Raw genomic sequence first — 22387 nt, forward strand, 5'->3', positions numbered from 1 at the left:
TGCAAAAGATTTCTATTCGAGCTTGTTAGTATCAAATCATCAACATATACTAATATATACATGATATGATGGTGATCCCTGAGGATAAACAAAGAGGTATTAACACAGGAGTTAATGAATCCTAATTTTAAGAGGCAGTTGCTTAGAGCCGTGTACCAATCCCGCGGGGCCTGTTTGAGTCCATAGATGGACTTGTTCAGCTTATAGAGATGTGTTGGAAGGTTGGGGTCTTCAAAACCCCTTGGCTGTTTCATATAAATTGTCTCAGTGAGGTTGCCATTGAGAAACACAATATTAATGTCAAGGTGATGGATAGGCCAGTTATGAGATACAGCAATTGTTAAGACAATCCTGATGGTGGCAGATTTGATGACAGGGCTAAACGTATTGTGATAGTCAATACCAGCTTATTGAGCAAAGCCTTGTGCAATGAGACGGGCCTTGTAGCGAGCTATAGTACCATCTGGATTATATTTAAGACGGAAAAGCCACTTAGAGCCAATAGGTTTAATGGATGGATGAGGAGGTACAAGAGTCCAGGTGTTGTGTTGGACAAGAGCCTGATATTTGTCGTGCATGGCAGATTTCCATTTAGGATGGGCAAGGATTGTTTTAACAGTTTTAGGTTCTTGGGGAGGTGGTATAGCGTGAGTCGTGGTGAGATGAAGTTGTTTGGGTTTAAATATGTTGTTTCGAGAACGGGTGGTCATTGCATGTGTGCAGAAAGGTGGTGAATTTTTCTCATGGTGCGGTGAGCCAGAAGTGGTAGGATGGGTGTTGGTAGGGATGACTATAGGTTCAGGAGGAGAGTCATGAATAGGTGGGGAGTGGGTGGTATATCTAGGCTGTTTGAAGAACAACCAAGGACGTAAGGGCGGAGGTGGAGGTGGTGGTGGTAAGGTTGGGTGATGGAATTGTTGGTTCGGTGTAGGATGGAAATTGATCTTTATGAAAGTTAATATGTCTAGAGAGATATACTCATTTGGATTCAGGTTCAAAACATTTGTAAGCACGTTAGTTTGGGGAATACCTGACAAATATACACAACTTTGAGCGAGGTTCTAATTTATGGGTAGTGTATGGTTTAAGCCATGGAAACAGGCACGACCAAACACCCTGAGTTTAAGGTAATTCGGAGATTGTTTAAACAAAATAAAGTAGGGAGAATCTGGAAAAATGGAGGACAGAGTTTGACTATTTATAAGATAGGCCTCCGTTTGAAAAACAAACGACCGAAAGGTGAAAAGAAGTTTAGCAGAGTGGAGAAGAGTACGTGCAAGTTCAGTAAGGTGCCAGTGTTTACGTTTGGCTATGGCTACGTGTTGAGGTGTATGAGTTGGGGAGGTGGGCCAACTAATTCCTTCTTTAAGGAGGTATGGTTTTAGTTTAACATATTCCCCACCATTATCCGTATATAAGGTGCGGATAGTGGATTGAAATTGTTTTTCAACAAGTGTTCGAAAATGAGTAAAGGTGGAGGAAACATTATATTTTTGATAGAGAGGATAGAGCCAAGTGTATCGCGTAAAATGGTCCACAAAAAAAATATAGTAGCGGTAACCATCAATGGAAGTCATGGGTGTTGGCCTCTAGACATCACTAAAAATAATTTGAAGAGGTGCATTGCTAGTAAGAGAGGAGGTGCCAAAAGGCAGCCTGTGATTTGTATTAACGGTACATGAGGTACAAGTAGTAGTAGTAGATGCTTTAGTAGGAGTACATGGTAGTTGAGCGGAAGTTAAGATGTTGGACAAAATAGATGATGTAGGGTGGCCCAAACGCTGGTGCCAACCATGTTGAGAAGTTTTGATGCCTGGATAAGGAAGTGAAGATGTGAGACAATGAGCAGATTTTCGTTCAAGGTGATATAATCCATTAGTGCAGCGGCCCAGAGCCAACGTTTTTGCTTGTAGCTTGGTCCTTCACAACACAGTGAAAAGGGAAAAACTCGATATATAAATTATTCTGTTTTGTAAAATCATGAACTGAAATAAGATTTTTGTGAAGAAGTGGAATACATAAAACATTTTTATTTGTGAGTGGTCGTGATTATATGTGAAATTGAATGGTGTCGATGTGTGAAATAGGCAAACCTGTGCCATTTTTGATGGTAACTTCATCTGGACCATCATATTCATAATGGGTTGCCAGAGTCTAGCAACCAATTCTGAGTATGGTGAGTGGTGCTGCTGGGTGAAGCAGAGGAGGCGGCATAGTGACTAGATGGTGCTACATTGTTGGCATAGAACTTGAGTCTACGGCATTGATTTGTGGTATGGCCAAGTTTTTCAAGGAGCTGACATACAGGTCTGAATCTACCACGGCCTCGACCACCAGTAGGTTGAGAAGGACGAATGTTGGACTAGTTAGAGTTATTGCGATTTCCATGACCTTGCCAAGTATTCCTATTTCCCTTGCCTGGATTTGAATGCTGGTGAGAATTTGACTGTCGGTGGTGATAATTTGCAGAGGTGATGTGGCCAGTTTGAGAAGTATTTAATCTGGTAAGAAAAGATTCTTGGGCCACAAGAATGTCTTTTAGTTCTTCAAAACCAAAAGGAGTTTCTCGAGTTAGGATAGATCCAAACAATGCCAACATATTCTTCATTTAGTCCATCAAGAATGTAAATAATAAGGTCATCAGCAGGAATGGGATAAGAGACAAGAGCAAGTTCATCGGCAAGGTTCTTCACTTCCTGTAGGTATTTAGCCATAGATTTGGTCCCTTTTTGACAACGGGATAGTTGGGACTTGAGTTGAATCACTCTTGAGCGTGATGAGTTGGCAAATAACTTGTGTACTTTGTCCTATGCTTTTGCACTTGTGTTGACATCCTCATCCAGTGGCATCACAGTACCATCTATGGATTTGGTCCCTTTTTGACAACGGGATAGTTGGGACTTGAGTTGACTCTTGAGCGTGATGAGTTGGCAAATAACTTGTGTACTTTGTCCCATGCTTTTGCACTTGTGTTGACATCCTCAACCAGTGGCATCACAGTACCATCTATGGAGGCTATAATGGCGTGCAAAATGAATTGATCTTGACTGCGCCAAGTGTGATAGAGTTTAATGTTAGCTGCATCAGCAGTGGTGGAAGTGGGTTCAGGGGGACAAACATTTGTGCCATCGACATACCCAACGAGATTGTAGGCTCGTAGAAGTGATAAAAACTGTAAGCGCCAAGATTGAAAATTTGTGGACAAAAGCTTGGTATGAATGGCAGAGATTGCATGAACTTGGATAGAAGTAGGTTGTCCAGAGTAGTGGTTGGAGGAGTTGCCATGGAAGGATTGGAGTTCAACTCGTCTAAGTTTGAGGGCTCCGATACCATAAAAGGATTTGAACTCAGTATTTTCATTAACCTCAATAATAAACAGAGACTACAATATAAAGAGAAGCTTAACGGTTAGAAGCCAAAGGCTGACAAGCCAGACTACTGACACAGATAAGGAGACCGTTGAGGCAACGGACATAATTCATACTACTGGGTTTTGGACCTGATTTACATTGGCTTGGATATACCAGACTATGAGGATTTTCTAACAAGGGCCATTATTCTTGGGCCTGTTTGATTTGAGAGGCTTGTTTCTTATTAGTAAGTTGTCCTCATACTCAGTTATTGCCTATGGTCCATATTATAGTTGTGCGGACGGATATCGTACTGACTATGAATCCAGGTATCCTTTGTTATTTTGCTTTTATTATGAGAAATGTCTTAAACTGACTAATATGGCAGGTGGACCAATTAGGCTGGCATACTCTCTTCCCATGGAACTCATTAGTTTTGGAGCTGAATCCTCTAACGTCATTGATCTTTCGTTCTAGATTTTATAGTTCTCTTATGGGAACTTCTTCTGATTTTCTCATCATTTGTTGGTATTAATTAATTTTGTTCTTCTTGAGTTTAGAGAAGTATCGCTAAAGTTCTGAAACAGTTATGGCACCTCATTGTACGTAAGTCACCATTGGCTCTATTATACCTCTCTTCACTACTGCATCTTCTGAGTTGTTTGTTGAGTGGGTTAACACGATTGTTAGCAATCTTGAAATCAGTTCTCTCTTGACATTGTGGAATTCATAAATTGTTTACTTAATTGAGAGAAAAAGGGATGATGGAATGGTGGAGAATATCCTACAATAACTTTATCTATTGAATTAACAAGCCAAATCTCCCTTTTCTCGATCAGGTTAATATGGACCTAATTTAATCCTAATGTGCTAGGTTACTTGGTCAAAGCTTATGTTTTTGGCCTTTTGTTGGGGACCTTTACGTCTTAGCCATGCCCCATTAACCTAAATAAGTTGGCTGGCCATTTATAAGAGACTTCAAAGTGCTCCAAAATTTTGCAAATCTACTGTACATATAGCTGGCCCTATGCCATACATCATTCAATGAATGCATGTATATTCGTGCTTTTACGTAGTGTTCTTTTGTGTATAATGAGCCTAACATCTGTTTTTATGTCATCCCATCTATGACATAAAAAACATGTATATAAAAAATAATTAGATGACAACCTAAACAGATTGGCAATAATACCAGCAAAAGAAGTTCTGTACTTTGGTCAGCCTCTCAAAGTAGTTTGCGTAGCTTGAATGTGTAGTTCCATGAATTGCAATAAAGCAAGAAAACATTACAACAGAGAAGGAATGGAGAATTTAATTATAAGATCAGGTTTGTCACAGCAACTGCTCCGTTGGTGCCATGATGTTTGTTCCCCCTCGATCATCCTCGACAACTACTTTTATGTCCATTTTCCTCTGTGGGTAATTGTTTCCTGTCCTGAAATGACATAACTGCTCACGGCGCTCACCAACTTGCCCTGTTTTTTAACTAACCCTTCAATGATACGTAGCAAATTCCAGTCAAATGTTACTACATGCACATCCTCCACATACATAATATAAATAATTGTTCAAGGATATGACCTCTCCTGGGGGCATCCAATGGTTTTATATAGCATATCCTATTATATTTCGCGTATTGCGGAAGTATGTTAGATCAAAGAAGGGAAGGAAGAAGAAGAAGATGAGAGGAGAAGAAGCAGTTCAGAAGAAATGTATATCTCATTCATGTAAAAGGTAAAGTCTTACAAATGTTTTACTCTGTTAAGTAGAGAAAACAAGAATAGACAAACGGCTATATTGATGTAAACATAAAATAATATAATATACAATTGATTCAAATGTATAACACAATTGGACCTTAATAAGGCTTGGGCTAAGAAGTAGCAACCAAGCTTATGTAGAGACCAAGAACAAAAGCCCAATGTGAGCCCATAATGAAAAGATGTCTTCAAGGAGAAGACTCGAGGTTTGGGGCACAGAGATTAAACTGCCATGAAAACCTGCACAATCAGAAGATCCTTTCACCCCCCATAAGTTGAAGGTGCTGGTAAGGTAGATTCAACTTGGAGATGAGATATTGAAGACGATTTGCAGACAAAGCCTTTGTCAGAAGATCGCCTGGTTGATCCTCAGTTCTGAGGTGAGTCAATTTGATTTTTCCTTGATCAACCTTCTCTCGAATGAAATGAAGATCGATTTCAATGTGTTTTGTACGTTTGTGAAAAACTAGATTAGTTGCTATGTAGATTGCTGCTTGGTTGTCGCAATGCAGAATCATAGGGTATTTGTGAACAATCTTGATTTCTTTGAGTAGATTTGAAATCCAGGTTAATTCACTGATTGCAGAGGCAATAGCCCTGTACTCAGCTTCTGCTGAAGATCTTGAGACAGTCACTTGTTTCTTGGACTTCCAAGATATCAAAGAATCACCCATCTTTACATAGAAACCAGTCACTGATCTTCTTGAGTCCATGCAAGAAGCCCAGTCAGCATCACAGTATGCTTTTATCTGCAAGGGGTTAGTACTAGGATAGAAAAGCCCCTTATCAATGGAGCCTTTCAAATATTTTAGAACTCTATATGCTGCATGTAAATGATGGTCTGTTGGTGTTTTCATTAATTGACTAAGAGAATTAACAGCATAACTTGTGTCAGACCTAGTTAAGGTGAGGTACATTAGTCTGCCTAATAATCTTCTGTATTGTAAAGGATCCTCTAAAGGTGTTCCTTTATCTTGGGACAATTTCGTATTAGTATCAGTGGGGGTATTATGAGTTTTAGCACTAAGAAATCCTGTGTCCTTAATTAATTAGATCTGTAGTGTATTTCTTCAAACTTAGGATTAAACCAGATTGAGTATGATCTATTTCAAGGCCAAGAAAATATTTAAGGGGACCTAAGTCTTTGATTTTGAAATAGCTGCCTAGGTAGTTCTTAACTTTTTCTATGAGATTTAAATCATTACTACCTAAAGCCATATCATCTACATAGAGAAGTAAGATGACTAAATCTCAGTGCCTTGATAGTAAAAAAACATAGAATAGTCTGCTTTACTTTGTTTGAAACCAAATTTTAAGAGTGCATCTCTACATTTAGTATTCCATTGTCTAGAAGCCTGTTTAAGGCCATATATAGACTTATGTAGCTTACAAACCATATTAGTCTTATTTGGCTGGTAGCCCTTAGTTCTTATTTGGCTAGTAGCCCTTAGGTATTTTCATGTAGACATCCTCCTCTAAATCACCATTTAGAAAGGCATTATATACATCTAGATGTCGAGTGAACCAATTATGCATACTTGCAAGAGCTAAGAAAATTCTAACTGTTGTGATTTTTACTACAGGAGCAAATGTCTCCTTGTAGTCAAAACCTTCATGCTGGTTGAACCCTTGGGTAGCCAGCCTTGCTTTGTACCTTTCTAAACTCCCATCAGAATTATATTTGATTTTAAAAATCCATTTTGAGCCTATAGCTTTTCTACCAGGAGGAAGAGGGAATAATTCCCATGTTTTGTTAGCTTTTAAAGCTTCGAGTTCCAATTTCATAGCATCAGACCATTCTTTATGTTTAATAGCTTCATTATAGGTTTTGGGTTCAGTATGCATGGAAATGTATGCAATGAAATGATTATGTGTAATGTTAGGATGTAATGCTATGGCATTGCATTCATAATCTGCTAAATGTGCAGGAGTTTTTCTAACTCTAGTAGATTTTGGAGTGTGTGTATGGGAGGGAATGTTTGGGGAGATTTCTTCTGTAATTTGATTTAGAGATGAAATTTTGTGGGTGCCAGTGTTCTGAGTTTCACATAGGAAAGGAAATTCATTTTCAAAGAATTTCACATCTCTTGACACAAAGATGTCCTGACTCTGTAGATTGAAACAGTTTGTATCCCTTAGTTCCTAAAGGATAACCTAAGAAGATACAAGCTTTTGCCTTAGGTTGAAATTTTGAATTTGAAGGCTTATTGTCTTTAGCTAGACAATAGCATCGAAACACTCTAAGATCCTGGTAATCAACAGGTTTATTGTAGAGAATTTCATATGGGGATTTTTTTGTCTAGAACTCTACTAGGCAATCTATTTATAAGATAAAAAGCTGTGTGAATGCAAAAAGACCAAAGATTGTCTGGTAGACTACTGTGCAATTTCAATGTTCTGGCAGTGTTAAGTATGTGTTGATGTTTCCTCTCCACAACTCCATTTTGTTGTGGAGTGTAGGGACAACTTGTTTGATGTTGAATTCCTTCATTGATGAAGAATTATGTCATGTTAAACTCAAGGCCATTATCTGATCTTATAGTTTTAATGCGTTTCTTTATTTTATGCAACTACCTACACTTTTCTTTACTTTTGAGATTTTTTCTCAACAATCTCTCAACTCACTTGTGGGTTGGGGTCAAGGCTCCTACCCCTATAAATACCAAGACTCTCTAACTCATTTTTGAAGGGGGTTGAAGAATAAGATAAAAGAAGTCAAAATGAATACAAACAACATGGAGAAGAAGATGGAGCTCTTTAAAAACTTGCTTTAATCCTTGAGTGGAGAAGGACAAATAACTTCTATAAAGTTTTTGGAGCCACCACCGAGTAAGAGCTACTTCCAAGCTGATGTCAAGTAGAAGCACCAAAGGGAGTATAGAAGGAAGAAAATATTTTTGAGTAAGTTTCTTTCATTTCCAAATCAAATCTACAAGAAATCGTTACAGCCTCTCAAATCAAACAAAAAAGAAATCTCTGCGGCCTCTCAAATCAAATATGTAGAAAATATCCATCAACCTCTCAAATCAAGTCCGTGGAATGGTGGACTTCCACGACACCAAATCAAGTTAACATCTTCAAGGCACCAAATCACAAATGGGGGTACCTATAATAAAATAGCATGCAATTTTCTACAATTTAAATCATTGTCGTCCAATCTATTTATTAAAGTATAAAAATATACTGTGTCACACAAAGATATACACAATCAAACTTTCTGATTGAAACTGCAGGACCACCGCAGTGACTTCCACATGAAAGCCTACAAAAAAATTAAGAGTATTTAAAGGTTTTGATACACATCTCGTGTACCAAGACGGATATGGTGATGCCAATTTATGATGATAACAATTATGCATGGGTGATTGGAAATAAAAATACTTAGTTTTTAGTTCATATTTGGATAAATTCCCAACCACTCACCAATATAAAAGAAGAAGTCATTAAAATTCACCATAAAATTATTAGATCATATTTGAATTATAAAATTCAAATCCTGCCTCAAGGTTTTTGGATCAAATTCCACGGAATAAGTAGGGTAGGGGCGGAAAAAAATTGGTTATAGGTCGGACAATTTTACGTGTTAAGTAAATATTTAGATGTCTGGAATTTAACTTATATTGGATTTCAGACGTACTTAATTGATTAAACTCATATTTGTTTAAATTCAGACAAGTAAACCAGACAATACCCTAATTCGAGTAAGGGTCCGAACAAGATTACTATGTTTGGACGCAGATCCAGTTTTAAAGAAGACAATTTTTGTGTTTGGATCCGAATTTCAAAAATATAACTTATGTTCAAAATTAATTTAATCTGTGTCGGACAAATTCAATCATTTGCTCCTAGGTGTGCATGTTTTCTATTTTTCTTCGGGCTTTGACGTATGTTTGGTGGGGGCCCAGTTAACTGAGTAGACCCCACAAAAAAAAAAGAATTCTAATCACGCCAGTCTTGTGCAAATTCTGTTGACCAGACTGCTGTCCTCAACTCCTATTTCAGAGTAATTGACACTAATACTACTCAGCCTAGAAAATAAGGGAGTAATCAACAGAAAAACTATCAGGACAGAAGTCATGCAAGAAAGAGAAGCCATAGCCATATTCTTTGTTATAAAACTCCTTGCAAGGAAAGGATCCCCTTATTACATCTTATGTGTAGGTGTAGGTGTAGGTGTAGGTGTAGGCGTAGGTGGGTTTCCTATATAAGTGGGGAATTAATTTATTAGATCGATGTATATGATGTATATGATCTTTTTCAATAATTGTTGAAATAGAAACACAATTATGGAGGAGATATTGCATATCCTGTGGCAGATTATATGGAATTAAACGTTTGTAATTTTATAGAAGCACAATTATGGGCCTCGGCTCTGTTGAAGTGATTTGTGGGCTTGCCTTGCATAGTTTGGGCTTTGATTGTTGAAGGAAAAAATATGGGCCTCGGCTAAGTCGAAGTTGATTTACGGGCTTGTGAAAGTTTTCTTTCGATGAAAATGATGGGCTTCGGCGAAATATCTCCTCCATTTTATCAAGCACTCGGTCCCGCCGCTTCGAATCTCTAATACGCACTCATTCAAACTCGAGAGAGGCAGGAGGAACCCTGACGCAGAGCATTTTCCATGATAGTTTATGTTCGCAGATTTGCCATTGATTTCGCATTCCGGTTTTTTCTCGACGCAGTTTGAGTTTCTCATTTTGTTTTTGGCTTCTTCACCAGTGAATCAGTTGAAATGATCGTGTTCATCTGAGTCCATGCATGCTATTGAAAGACTTGAATTTGGTCCATTTATAAATTCCATTCTTAGTGTTTTTTTTTTTTATAAGCAGCAATATATTCAAACAACGAAAACAATATAAGAAACTAAACAGGGCATCGAAAAAAGATGATCTGAGAATATGCAAGAACCAATTCAAAAAATTACAAAATAGTTAAGCATCCACTTGAAGTCCATAAACATTTTAAGGGAGGAGAGCTTCAAGTTGTAAATGATGGGAGATGACCATGATTAAGTGCAAAATCTGAGACTTCTTGGAGATGCATAGGAGATGACCAAGATTAGGGCATCTAAAATGCAGTTATTTTCGCCATTGCAGGGGTTATGTATGTTGGACAAAACACTAAGCTTTTGGAGTAGGAACACTTTGACTTATGAATCTTCAACTGAAAAATGCGGTTGTGGATGTAGGATGACAACTAAAAACTGAGCTGGGTTGGAGCAGAATTTCAATTATGTATGGGCCATGTATGCTGGATAACACGCTGAGCTTTTGGAGTAGGAACACTTTGTCTTATGAAACTTCAATTGAAAGTTGTGGTTGTGGAAGCTGATGACAACAAAAAACTGTGTTGGATTTGAGCAGAATTTGATTATGTATCTTCAACTGAAAGTCTTAAAGCTGAGATTTGAAGCAGAAAACATGAACTCAATATATCTTCAATTTATATTTTCAGCCCCAGTGGTCTAGTTCTGGGACTCTGCCATGTATTTGATGTATGATGCGTCTGTGCGATTGTGCTTGAACCACCCTGTCATCTAATGATAGGATGTACTAGGTTCCACCTGGTTGTGATCCTAAACAAAAGTGAGAGGACCAGCTGTGCTAGCAACAAGAGCACATAGAAAGACACAGAAAGAAGTCCATTCTTAGTGTTTCTTTAGCCAATTTAAACTAGTTAGTTTATGTAGTAACTCTCAGTACAGTAATTTTATTTAATTTTATTCTGAATATCGATGAGGATTGATGAGTTGTGATACATATATGTTAGGACTGCAATGCTACTTAGCAGATTTCAAAGTTCAAATTGTTGGAATGGTAATATCATTTCTGTTGAAATATTTTCAAAATAATAAAGAAATTTTTACATTGATAGTTTCATACCAATGGACACAACTCTTCTCTTACAACTTCTCTTGAACACAACCTTTCACAAAATGTGTGTTTCTTTTGACAAGAGATGTCTTTCATTTTAGACACAACTCTTCCCCAAAAAGGTGTGTTTCTTTTTGGACACAACCTTTCACCAAAAGGTGTGTTATTCTTTATAAATACATCATTCCAAGACATTCAATTACAATCTAAAAATCATCTCAAAAATTCTCAAACTTGGATTCTATCCTTGCAAAATAGAATTACAAGCACTTGTTAAAGTTCTGTTTTTCTTGGTGATTCTTGAGTGTTCTTCCTTTGTGCAAAGGCCGAACATCAAACGTTAAGGAAAGTGTATTTGTTGCTATCCTGTGTACACCAATTGGTGGAGGCAAATAACACTTTAAGGAAAGCGTTAATCCGTACCTTGAAGCAAAATCTAAATTGCCGAAAATTCTCAAACATTCTACATTGTCGAAATTCTCCATCAATTTCAATACCATATTTGAATGAAACTATTTTTATTTCTCAAGATACTCCTTTTTCATTGGGGACATTTTTCTTGTCAAGTGACAATAATCTCAACAACCAAGCCTTGAAACAAGCTAATAATCAATCAATTCACTTCAACATGGTGGAGATGATCCTGATTACATCAACATATATATCGTCAAAGTTCTTTATCTCTGGTAAGATGTAAAATGGATCTGCTGGCTGTCCTTTGAAGAGATATATACATTTGTCCGCTTCAGCCTTTGCAGTTTCTGATGCACTACTCAAACCAGAGAAAACACCTGAACGCACTTGCTTTTTAGCCTTTGTAACAGTTGCAGATGCAGTATTCATGTTTGTAAGACAGGAAGAGTACTTTTTCTTTAATTTGGGATCAGTAGAATCATTGGCTGCATCCATGACGTTCACAATTGTGTCCTGAGCATACTCATACCCTGAACTGACGGCACTCTTGGCTAATACTTGAAGGGTTCCATCATGTGGTAGAATCTGTAAACACATGGAAGGGTTCTTAGCTTTTGAACAAACTTTATTGACAATACTACTTTTATCGTCTGCTGTTTCATTGACAGTATTACTCAGCCTAGAAAATGATGGAGTAATAAAGAGAAAAACTAGCAAGATGGAAGCCAGGAAGGAAGAAAGAGAAGCCATAGCCATAGCCATTCCTTCTTTTTTTTTTTTCAATATTGCAAGTATGCACTATTATACTCTTAAGATTCCTGATGCAGTACTTTCACTTTCAAGGATGGCCTTATATATGTATATATGTACAGTTGGAATGTGATTGAAATGACTAATTAGTAATTTATTAACTTGCAGAATTGGGATAGATTCATGTATATCATCTTTCAATATTTGTTAGAATGGAAAGAGACTTATTGAGCATCCTGGGGGTAGTTGAAATGCCTGATTGGGTAATAAATTTTATATAACTAGGTGCGCACCCGTGCTACGTGCGTCATACATCAATACTATTTGTTTGAGGTAACAATAGTGTCGTATATAAATAAATACTGAATGGTTGAGGTAACAATTTGTACAACATTAAGAAGACATTATATTGTTGAGTTATCGTAAGATGCTACAATTTTGATCATGTAATAGAATAGGGGGCATATTCACGGCTCACTCGGTATGTAATTGCATTTTTTAATTTTTAGTATCCACATGATCAAATCAACCGACCGGAGGTGACCCATCATAGCTGGTTATTTGTTCTTGGAGGCACTTATTTCACAACCTTTGGCAGTTCACTTCTTCACTGCAGGGAAAAAAAACACAAATAATTCCTTTGAATGTCCAAGAATAATACCTATTTATTTGACGATTATAAATTGCAGGAAAATGTAAGATGAAGTGAGGGGAGACCCCAATACCCATAACAAAAGGCATATGCATAAAACACTCGCAATGTTTTTTTTCTGTGAGGCTTCTGTACACAACAAATTTCTAAGTATAAATTGAAATACACTTAGAACTTGGTACAAATTACAAATATTTAAATCAAAGTGGACTTGATCTCTTCTTTTGACGTATTCCACACGAATACGGAATCCTCTAATTTTTAATTGAGTGTTTCAAACAAATTCTATGAATTTGTAATAAACTCCAGTTGGATTTGATTACTGGACTTAAATTTCGGATTTGATTGCTGGACTTGAATTTGGGACTTGATTTGCTGGACTTGAATTTGAGATTTGACTTGGACTTGAGACTTGAAGGAATTCTAAGAATTCCGGATTTAGAGAACTTGAACTTTTCACTTCCGGGACTTGACTTGGACTTGAGACTTGAAGGAATTCTAAGAATTCTGGATTTAGACAACTTGAACTTGAAGAAAATTTGGGAGAGTCCTGAGATAGTTTATCTCTTCTTTTTTTCCTTCCTCCTCCTTTCCCTTTTTCCTTCCTCCTCCTTTCTCTTTTTCCAAATGAGCTTGGTATTTATAGGTAAAGGGAGAAGTGGAATTTACATGATGTACCCTTAGCCTTAACCCTTGACATTAAGAGTATTGTAGAGAAATCACTTAATCAAAGATTATCTCTTTGATTTTATTTTTATTTTATTTGAGTTTGATTTGATTTGAATTTATCTTAGATTTTATCCATTTAACTAATTTAATTTGGTTTGGGTTTCATAAATTATTTTAATTTAGAGCTCATTTAAAGCCCATTATTTTATTTAATTGGGCTATAATTTTTTATGTCTACAAATGCCCCCTCAAGACTTAAGTTATCAAATACTAGATAATTTAAGTCTTGAATTATCTAATAAAATTTGTTTTATCTAATCACAATTTAACTTGTATTTGGTAACTTGTAACTAATCCTATTGATATAGGAGATTTAGACTTATATAAAGCCAACGTATGCCATAGAGTTTGTATACTCATTCTTTCAACATCACGCATAAAAGGTGAGATATCTTTAGTTTTTTTTTTAAATCATCCCCCATACCGTGCTTTCTCTATTGCTTTATTGTTTTAAGAAATTTTCATCTCATATATATATATGTTTTGTTTTTAAAGCAACCAGCACCATAGCTATACATATACATATATATATATATATACATGTGTGTGTAAATATATATATATATATATATATATTCTTTCTTCGGCAGCTCAAATTTTTTTTTTCTTTTGCCGATTTTTTTTTTCAATTTAGATATGGCTTCCCGCAAACCGTGTTCAGCCCCGAAGACGGATTCTGAGAGTAGCTCAAACTCTAATCCACAATGGATTACAGAATCTAGTAATCCCAAACTTAAAGGGAAAACAATTCGTTTTCTGATGACTTTTGTTGAACTTCACTCTTCTACAGGCATGCAGGGTCATCTTAAATTTCACGTCAACAGTGCAATGACTGGCTGTTTTGCTATCCCCGGCGTTAATCAATTTCAAGGTTTGGATATGTCTTTGATTAGCAGATCCAATCACGGATGCCCGTCGTCCTGGCCTACCTTACTTGTGTATTGCACCACATCATAATAAGGATGACTTCATCCCACGACCTTCGATTGTCGAGAATATTGGGAACAAATTTATTAGATGGGGGACATCTTTGAACCCCAGAGGAGAGATTTCGTATCTTAATGGATTTTGGGAGTAGTCCAAACGGGTTGTTGGACTCTTTAAGGATAGAGGCTTGGAGGATTTATCTTTAGCAGTCGAAGCAGCAACGATGGAATATCATCGTCCCCCTTCAGCATATCGGGCTTTATGTGAGGTATGGTGCCCTGAAACCAATACCTTTGTGACGAGGCATGGAGAAATTGGCATTTCTCTTTGGGAAATGCGAGATATTTCCGGATTGTCTATACTTGGTGATTATTACGAAGAGGTCATTCCGAGTTTTAGGGAACTCACTGATGGAAAATCTCTTCCGGATTCTTGTCTTCATCTCTTTAAGGCTTTTCAGCATATAGCTGGCGAAAAGGATATTGATTGAATCAAGCATGCAGATTGGATCAATTTCTGGCTTAATGGGGTTTCTCGGAAACCCAATCCTCGAGGAGACTCAAAATATAAGAAATTATCAAAATTGGGAAAGTATGAATTTCTAAAAAATGGAACAACAACAAAAGTGTGGAGGCCCATAGTCATTCCGAACCAAAGTGTGTCTTCTAAAGACATCAGAGATCTAAAATGTTTACAGGAGTTAGATCTTGAATTATCTACCACCAAGATTGATGAGTTGGAGATAGATGCATATCTCTCTATTTGGCTTTGTCGATTTGTTCTCCCATCAGGCGATGACCACTTAAGACCTGCAACTTTTAAAGTTGCTTCCTGGATGGCTACAGGTGTAAGATATAGTTTGGTTCCACCTATTTTAGCAAGTACTTATAAAGATCTTACACAGACTTTTTCTTCTGATAGAAAAGATCTTGGAAGAATTACTCAATCATTTCCAAGGCACTTTCTTTATGGCTGGGTAGCATTGCATTTCCCTCGCGGTATATTTGATATCATTGACACATCTTTTGGGCATCCTACACTTAGGAGATATTCTGGAGTTTTAAATGTCTATCAGTTTTGGGAGCCTAATATGAAAGACTGCCGGAAACTTCTTCGTGGAGGCATGGACTCAAAAAACTTTAAGTGGGTCGTGAGTCATCCTCTGAAACAAGTTGGTGACCAAACAGATGTTGGAGACTTGTCCGAAGAGATTCAAGAATTTATGATGAGTATTCGACCTGGTTATTTACCATGTCGTCGTGGGTCGTCATACACATTGGAAGCGTATAGTCCACACCGGTTTTCGAGACAGCATGGATTCAAACAAATCAATCTTGGGTCTCCGACTATACATTCTTTTGAATTGAATCCGAGTACTCTTTACAGTTGTTGGTTATCTCTGACAAGAGTAGGGAGTAAGGCAAAATTTCATATTCCGGGGCCTTGTACTAATATGTGCGATCAAATTGATCGAAAGTATGAGAATTGGTGGGACACCACAGTGGCTCCCATATTGCTTAATGTTTCTACTACTGTTTTGGAGAGTAGTGAACGTGCTGATTTTAAACTTGTTGAGAATATTGCATCTACACTTTCTTGGAGGAAAAGAAAAGCTGGAGAGGGTGACTCCATCCCATTGCCACCGAAAGAGAAACCTCCCATTGTGGATTTAGACGTTCCAGAGGAACGTGCTTTAAAGAAATCTAAAGCTGGACCTTCAAAGGCCAACACAAAGAAAACTTCAGTTGATGAAATAGTGCCAAATGTAAAGTCTGCAATTGTTGCAGTTGCACCTGAAGGAGCACATACTGACTTTGAGTCTGTCTTTGACTCTAATGATATACCACTAGTTAGGAGATCTACTCGTTTACGTTCCGGAAAACAAATTGATCTCAAAACTAATACCAAGGACATTCCTGCAAAAGCAAAGAGTGATATGAATCTCTCTCCATGTTCTTGGAATAAAGGTATTCCTTTATTTTCTTTGTCTTGTTATCTATTATTTGCCCATTTATTGTTTGAAAATAAACTTCTTTTTTTCATAGCTTTCGATAAAATTCCTATAAGTGAGATGATTGGTGCCCTTGAGGGCTTTGCTGATAAAGGTAGCCCAAATGATTGTCTATTAGGTGAACTTCCTGATAGTATTGGAGAAGGTATTATTCCATCCACACATTCTTTAGAGAATAGAAGTTTAAACTTGACAGATGATGGGCCTACTTCAAGGACATTGGGTCAGAAATTTTCTAGCACCAAATCCCAGCAATTGACTGTTGTTTTATCTGCATTAGTGAATCCTAAAGATAAGTCACCAAATCTTTTAAATGAGCATGAAGAGATGCTCCGTGAAGAAATGACGGCATATCTTGAGAAGGAATTTGACAAGGCATTGCATGGAGGCCTATCTGACTTGAGAGGATGGTGGACTCGAAAGTCATCCTGCTATAAAGACTTCTGTAGTCAATTTTTCACATTGATATTTCTCCTTTAATGGCAAAGGTTGTTGAATACTTGAATGACATTGATGACTTCCTTCATGAGGAGAATGACACCATGCGTTTTCCATCTTTAGAAGAAAAACAAAAGCAATTGGCTTCTTTGGAAGATCTTATTTCTACTCGTATGCTTATTGTTCCAGACTTGACCAAAGAACGTCGCAAGATAGAAGTAGAACAAAAGGAAGTTAGACTTGAGATTTCTCGTCTAGAGAAGCGAGATAATGTTTTGTCTTCCCAACTTGACTCCATTGATGAGAAAATGAAGAAAGAAAGTGATGACCTTAATCAATTGAAGGAATCATATTCAAAGCAAGAGAAGCTCCAAGTTAAGGATGCCACTACAGCTGAGTCGATTGCTAGACGGAAGGCAACTTTGGAAGATGGATTCCGTGGGCTAGCGAATTGGATCAAGAAGAATTAGACTTCTTTATTTATTTATTCTTTGTCATTCTTTGTCATTTCGATTAGCTTTTCTTTTTATGTAATGAACATTCATATCAATGAATTCATTTGCTCTTTTCTTTTTTTTTTATGTTATAACTTGGCGCACCATCAAGTACGCATATATAAGCATCAAACAAAGGTATTCTCATTAAAGAAAGGAACCTTAAATCATAACATGAATGTATATTTTACATGCTTCGATTTTGTCCTTTCGAAATGATAATACAAAGAATTTTTTTTTCTTTTCATTAAATTTGACTGAACTTGAAAATAAAAGACAAAGTCTTCCTTTTTTATTTGGATTTGACTGAACTTGGAAATAAAAAAGAAAAAGTCTTTTTTTTATTTGGATTTAACTAAACTTGGAAATAAAAAGACAAAGTCTTTTTTTTTATTTGGATTGACTGAATTTGGAAATAAAAGACTAAGTCTTTTTTCTTATTTGGATTTAACTGCACTTGGAAATAAAAGACAGTCTTTTTTTTATTTGGATTTAACTGAATTTGGAAATAAAAAGACAAAGTATTTTTTTTTTATTTGGATTTGACTGAACTTGGAAATTCCCAAGCTGCCTACATACTCCTTTTGAGTAGATCAAGTCAAACGTAGTTCCGTGCAAGAATTTTTTTTTTAACTATTATTTTTCCCTAGACCGCCCTTTCGGGTTTTCAATTTAGCGAGTTTTTTTTTTTAAATACCATTCATAGTTTATACTCATATGGGCAAGAGTATCACAATTTAATTCTAAGCGTAAAAACGTTTCAAGAATTTTCCATTGATAGGTCCGATCCGTAGACCGTCCTTGTCCATAATTTTATAAGCACCATTTGTGTAGACTTCCGTGACTACATATGGTCCATCCCATTTGCGTAGGAACTTGCCCCTAGTCCGTCAAGTGATCACAATCGGTCTTCTTATAGCTAAGACCAAGTCTCCTATTTGAAATGATCGAGGACGTACCTTTTTATTAAAAGCTCTGGACATACAAGCTTGATAACATTCCAGTCGCTTTTGAGCTTCCAACCTTCTTTCGTCTAAGGACTCAAGTTCTTCCAACCTTAATTGAGCATTTTGTTCTGTTGTAAGGCCTTCTTCGATAGCAATCCTGAGAGACGAAATTTGACATTCCAATGGTACTACTGCTTCAACGCCATAAACCAAAGAATATGGTGTGGCTTGTGTTGGTGTTCGATAAGTTATTCGGTAGGCCCACAAAGCTTCTCCTACCCTTTCATGCCAATCCCTCTTGGACTTGGAGACAACTTTCTTTAGCAAAGTGCAGAGAGTTTTGTTAAAGGCTTCTGCAAGTCCATTTGCTGCTGCATTGTACATGGAGGAATTGTGTTGGACAAAATGAAACTTTTGACAAATTTTGTCCATTAAACTGTTATAGAATGGTTTCCCATTATCAGTAATGATATATCGAGGAACTCCATATCTATAAATGATTTGACCTTGGATGAAATTGACAATGGTCTCTTTTTTAACTTCTTTTAATGGAAGTGTTTCCGCCCATCTTGAGAAATAATCTGTAGCTGCTAAGATATACAAATGGCCAGCAGACGATTTTGGAGTTATGGGTCCTACAACATCCAAACCCTAGGCATCAAAAGGCCATAAAGCAACAGTCGGATGTAAGGGTTCCAGTGGTGGTGTATAAAGTTCGTATGAACTTGACAAGCTTCACATCTTTAAGCATATTCCATGGAATCTTTCACCATGGTTGACCAATAATATCCCATCCTTTTTATCAGAAAGTGAAGTTTTGGTCCGGACTGATGAGCACCACATATCCCAGAATGAGCTTCTTTCAATACTTGATTCGCTTCTTCTTTACTTAGGCATCAAAGAAGCACGCCATCAAAAGAACGCCAATAAAGCGTATCTTTGTAGTAGATGAATCTAGAGGCACGTCGTCGAATTTCAGTTTTATAGCGGTGATCATTTGGTAACTTTCCATATTTAAGAAAGTCAATACTGGTTACCTCCAATCCTCATTTTCAGTTGTATCAACTGAGATACTATTAACTTCTGTTTCATCTTCAAGTGTCCATGATGGAATTACCCATTTTTTAGAAATGGACATAATCGCGATATCTTTATCGAAGTTAGCCAATACAATAGCGGAGTTAGCCAATACAATAGCTAAGTTAGCTAATGCATCTGCTTGTCAATTTTCATTCCTTGGGACATGAATAATATTAACCATGTCAAATTTTTCCAAGAGCTTTGCCGCATGTTTTTGGTAAGGAATTAAATTGCTCTTCCGGACTTCATATTTTGATAAAAGTTTATTAATAACCAACTTAGAATCTCCAAAAACTTCAAGTTGTCCGAGCAGCATCTCTAAAGCCATTTCCAAGCCAATTATCAAGGCTTGATATTCCGCCACATTGTTGGAACACATCTCCATCAATGTAAAGGAGAAAGGCATGACTTCATTTTGAGGGGTAACGAAAACTACCCCAGCTCCTGCACCATATTTTCGTGCAGCACCATCAAAGAATAATTTCCATGATGGTATTACATCAGTGAAAAAGACTTCTTCATCCGAAAATTCTTCTGGAAGCTCCCACTCTGCTGGAATCGGATAGTCCGCTAGGAAATCCGCTAAAGCTTGTCCTTTTATAGCCTTTTGAGGTACAAAAGTAATATCAAACTCTGATAGCAGAAGCGCCCACTTTGCTAATCTTCCGGATAAGACTAGTCTTGACATGATGAATTTAAGTTGATACGCCCTTGAGATCAAATGAATAACATGTGCAAGCATATAATGTCTTAGCTCTTTGTTGCGAAGACTAATGCAAGGCACACTTTTTCAATTGGTGAATAATTTAGCTTCGCACCTACCAACGTACAACTCACGTAGTATGATGCGCATTTTTTCCGCTCGTCATCCACTTGTCTAAGAAGTGCTCCTAATGATCACTATTGGGTAGCAATGTATAAGATTAATGGCTTACCTGGAATTGGTGCCTTTAGTACAAGCGGATGTAGGAGGTACTCCTTGATATTATTAAAGGCATTCCGACAAGTATCATCCCATTTAAAAAAAGTCTCTTTTTTCATCAACTTATTGAATGGGTGACATCGTCCAACAAGGTTTGAAATAAACCTTCTAATGTACGCGAGCTTTTTAGCTCGTGTAAGTTAGTCGATTCTGGCATTTTTAAAATGGCGTCAATTTTTGTTCGATCAATTTCAATACCTCGATGCCTTACGATGAAGCCAAGAAATTTTTCAGAAGTGACACCAAAGGCGCACTTGAGAGGATTCATCTTTAATTGAAATCGACGAAGTCTTTCAAAGATAACCCGTAAATCATCTAAATGATCTTTTCGATTTTTGGTCTTTACGACTAAGTGTCCACATAACATTCCACCTTTTTATGCAACATATCATCAAAGATCTTCTGTATGGCACGTTGATATGTGGCTCCGACATTCTTCAATCCAAAAGGAATAACTTTGTAACAATATATTCCTTTTGGAGTACGAAATGCAGTGAATTCCTCATCCTTTGGGTTCATCCGAATTTGGTTGTATCCAGACGAGCCATCCATGAAGGATAACACTTCGTGTCTAGTAGTTGCATCCACCATTAGCTCTGTGATGGGCAATGGAAAATCATTCTTTGGACATGCTTTATTTAAATCTCGGAAGTCAACACAAACCCGTAGTTGCCCATTTTTCTTCATCACTGGGATAATATTGGCAATCCATGTCGGGTATTTAACTTCTCGAATGAATCCAGCTTCAATAAGTTTATTGACTTCATTCTCAATTTTCGGGACTAATTCCGATCGGAATCGTCTTTGAGCTTGTTTTATGGGACGTACTCCATGTTTGATAGATAAGTGATGGACAACAATCTTTGGATCTAGTCCTAGCATTTCTTTGTAAGTCCATGCAAACACCTCCATATATTCTTGCAAAATCTGGATGTATTTTGTTTCTTCTTCTGAACTTAGAAGTGCACTTACAAATGTCGGCTTTGGATAAGCTTCAGTTCCTAGATTGATCTCCTTGAGATCATCAATCGTAGCTTGCCCCCCATCTTTAAAGGTAGATGGTGCCGATATGGGTTCTTCATCAGAAGATGATTCAAAATTGAATTCTTTTTCAGTCACTTCCTTAATTGTGACGTGATTGACAAAAACAATCACCTTGTTTTTCCCTTTGTATTCTTCCGGATTAAGCAGTGTTTGAACTAGCGCCAAACGAGTATCTTTTGGGAGTTCAAGGACTTCTGAGATGTTCATGTCAGAGGGAATTGCTCCGAGTAAAGTAACAACTCCTTTCTTCTCAATGTTTGAGGCTTCCCTGTTAGAACCATCTCTTTCTTCATGTGACTCTTTATAGTCTATTGCACTGATGACATATGATGTCATATGTTCATCTAGAAAGTATTCCTTCAGAAAGTATTCCTTAAGAGTTACTTCTTTTCGGGGCGTTGAATGAGTGCTTTCATTCTCAACATCAACATTTGTCTTTCTTTGATTTCTTCTTAATCGATTCTTAGGCTGAGATTTCTTATTTTGTCTCCTTCCGAACTCTTTATTCGGAATAGGTATTGGACTTGGAAAAGACCGGATTGGTGATGGGTATTGTCTTTTACTTTTCACCTCTATCCAATCTTCATTTGCACTTTCAGAGGATGAATCATACATTTCTGGTGACAAATCCCATACATCTAGATCATCCGTCATGATTTCATATAACGTTGACCTATTTGGAGCTTGTGGTCTCGGCATTCGGGATATGCATAGACAGTGGTGGCTTCTCCATCTACAATGAACTGGACTCTTATAGCTCCTTCAGGAAGCTCAGCAGTCAATTCTATATTTGATGATTCCTCGTTAGTTAGGGACGAGAGCATCGTTTGAGCTTCCATTGATATTGGAATGGGATCAAATGACCCAAAAGCCACCATTCCGCAATTAACTTCAACATTGTCAGTAAGATCGAGATCGATCTTGTTTTCTCTATTC

At 37.1% G+C, this 22387-nt stretch overlaps 2 protein-coding genes across 2 annotated transcripts; both read right to left on the reverse strand.

The window, feature by feature from the left end:
* Nucleotides 1–11601: 11601 nt before the first annotated feature.
* Nucleotides 11602–12159, reverse strand: LOC119992781 (pectinesterase inhibitor-like). Its single transcript, XM_038839574.1, has one exon. It carries the CDS (start codon nt 12157–12159, stop codon nt 11602–11604), a length of 558 nt encoding a protein of 185 aa, XP_038695502.1.
* A 7408-nt stretch (nt 12160–19567) lies between these two features.
* On the reverse strand, nt 19568–20675 carry LOC119992783. The gene is made up of 3 exons (XM_038839575.1): nt 20606–20675; nt 20361–20403; nt 19568–20195 (listed from the first exon to the last, which is right to left on the reverse strand). The coding sequence occupies exons 1-3, from the start codon at nt 20673–20675 to the stop codon at nt 19568–19570; spliced, it is 741 nt and encodes a 246-aa protein (XP_038695503.1).
* Between the last annotated feature and the right edge of the window lie 1712 nt (nt 20676–22387).

The sequence above is a fragment of the Tripterygium wilfordii genome, chromosome 23 (assembly GCF_013401445.1).
Source record: "Tripterygium wilfordii isolate XIE 37 chromosome 23, ASM1340144v1, whole genome shotgun sequence".
In the NCBI taxonomy this organism is placed as follows: domain Eukaryota; kingdom Viridiplantae; phylum Streptophyta; class Magnoliopsida; order Celastrales; family Celastraceae; genus Tripterygium; species Tripterygium wilfordii.

Excerpts from the sequence above, each read along its gene's own strand:
- LOC119992781 (XM_038839574.1), bottom strand. The coding sequence starts at position 12,159 with ATGGCTATGGCTATGGCTTCTCTTTCTTCCTTCCTGGCTTCCATCTTG.
- LOC119992783 (XM_038839575.1), bottom strand. The coding sequence starts at position 20,675 with ATGAATCCTCTCAAGTGCGCCTTTGGTGTCACTTCTGAAAAATTTCTT. Across the intron at positions 20,404-20,605 it reads CTTCATCGTAAGGCATCGAG|GAGTACCTCCTACATCCGCT; the intron begins GTATTGAAATTG and ends AATAATATCAAG. Across the intron at positions 20,196-20,360 it reads ACTAAAGGCACCAATTCCAG|TCTTCGCAACAAAGAGCTAA; the intron begins GTAAGCCATTAA and ends GCCTTGCATTAG.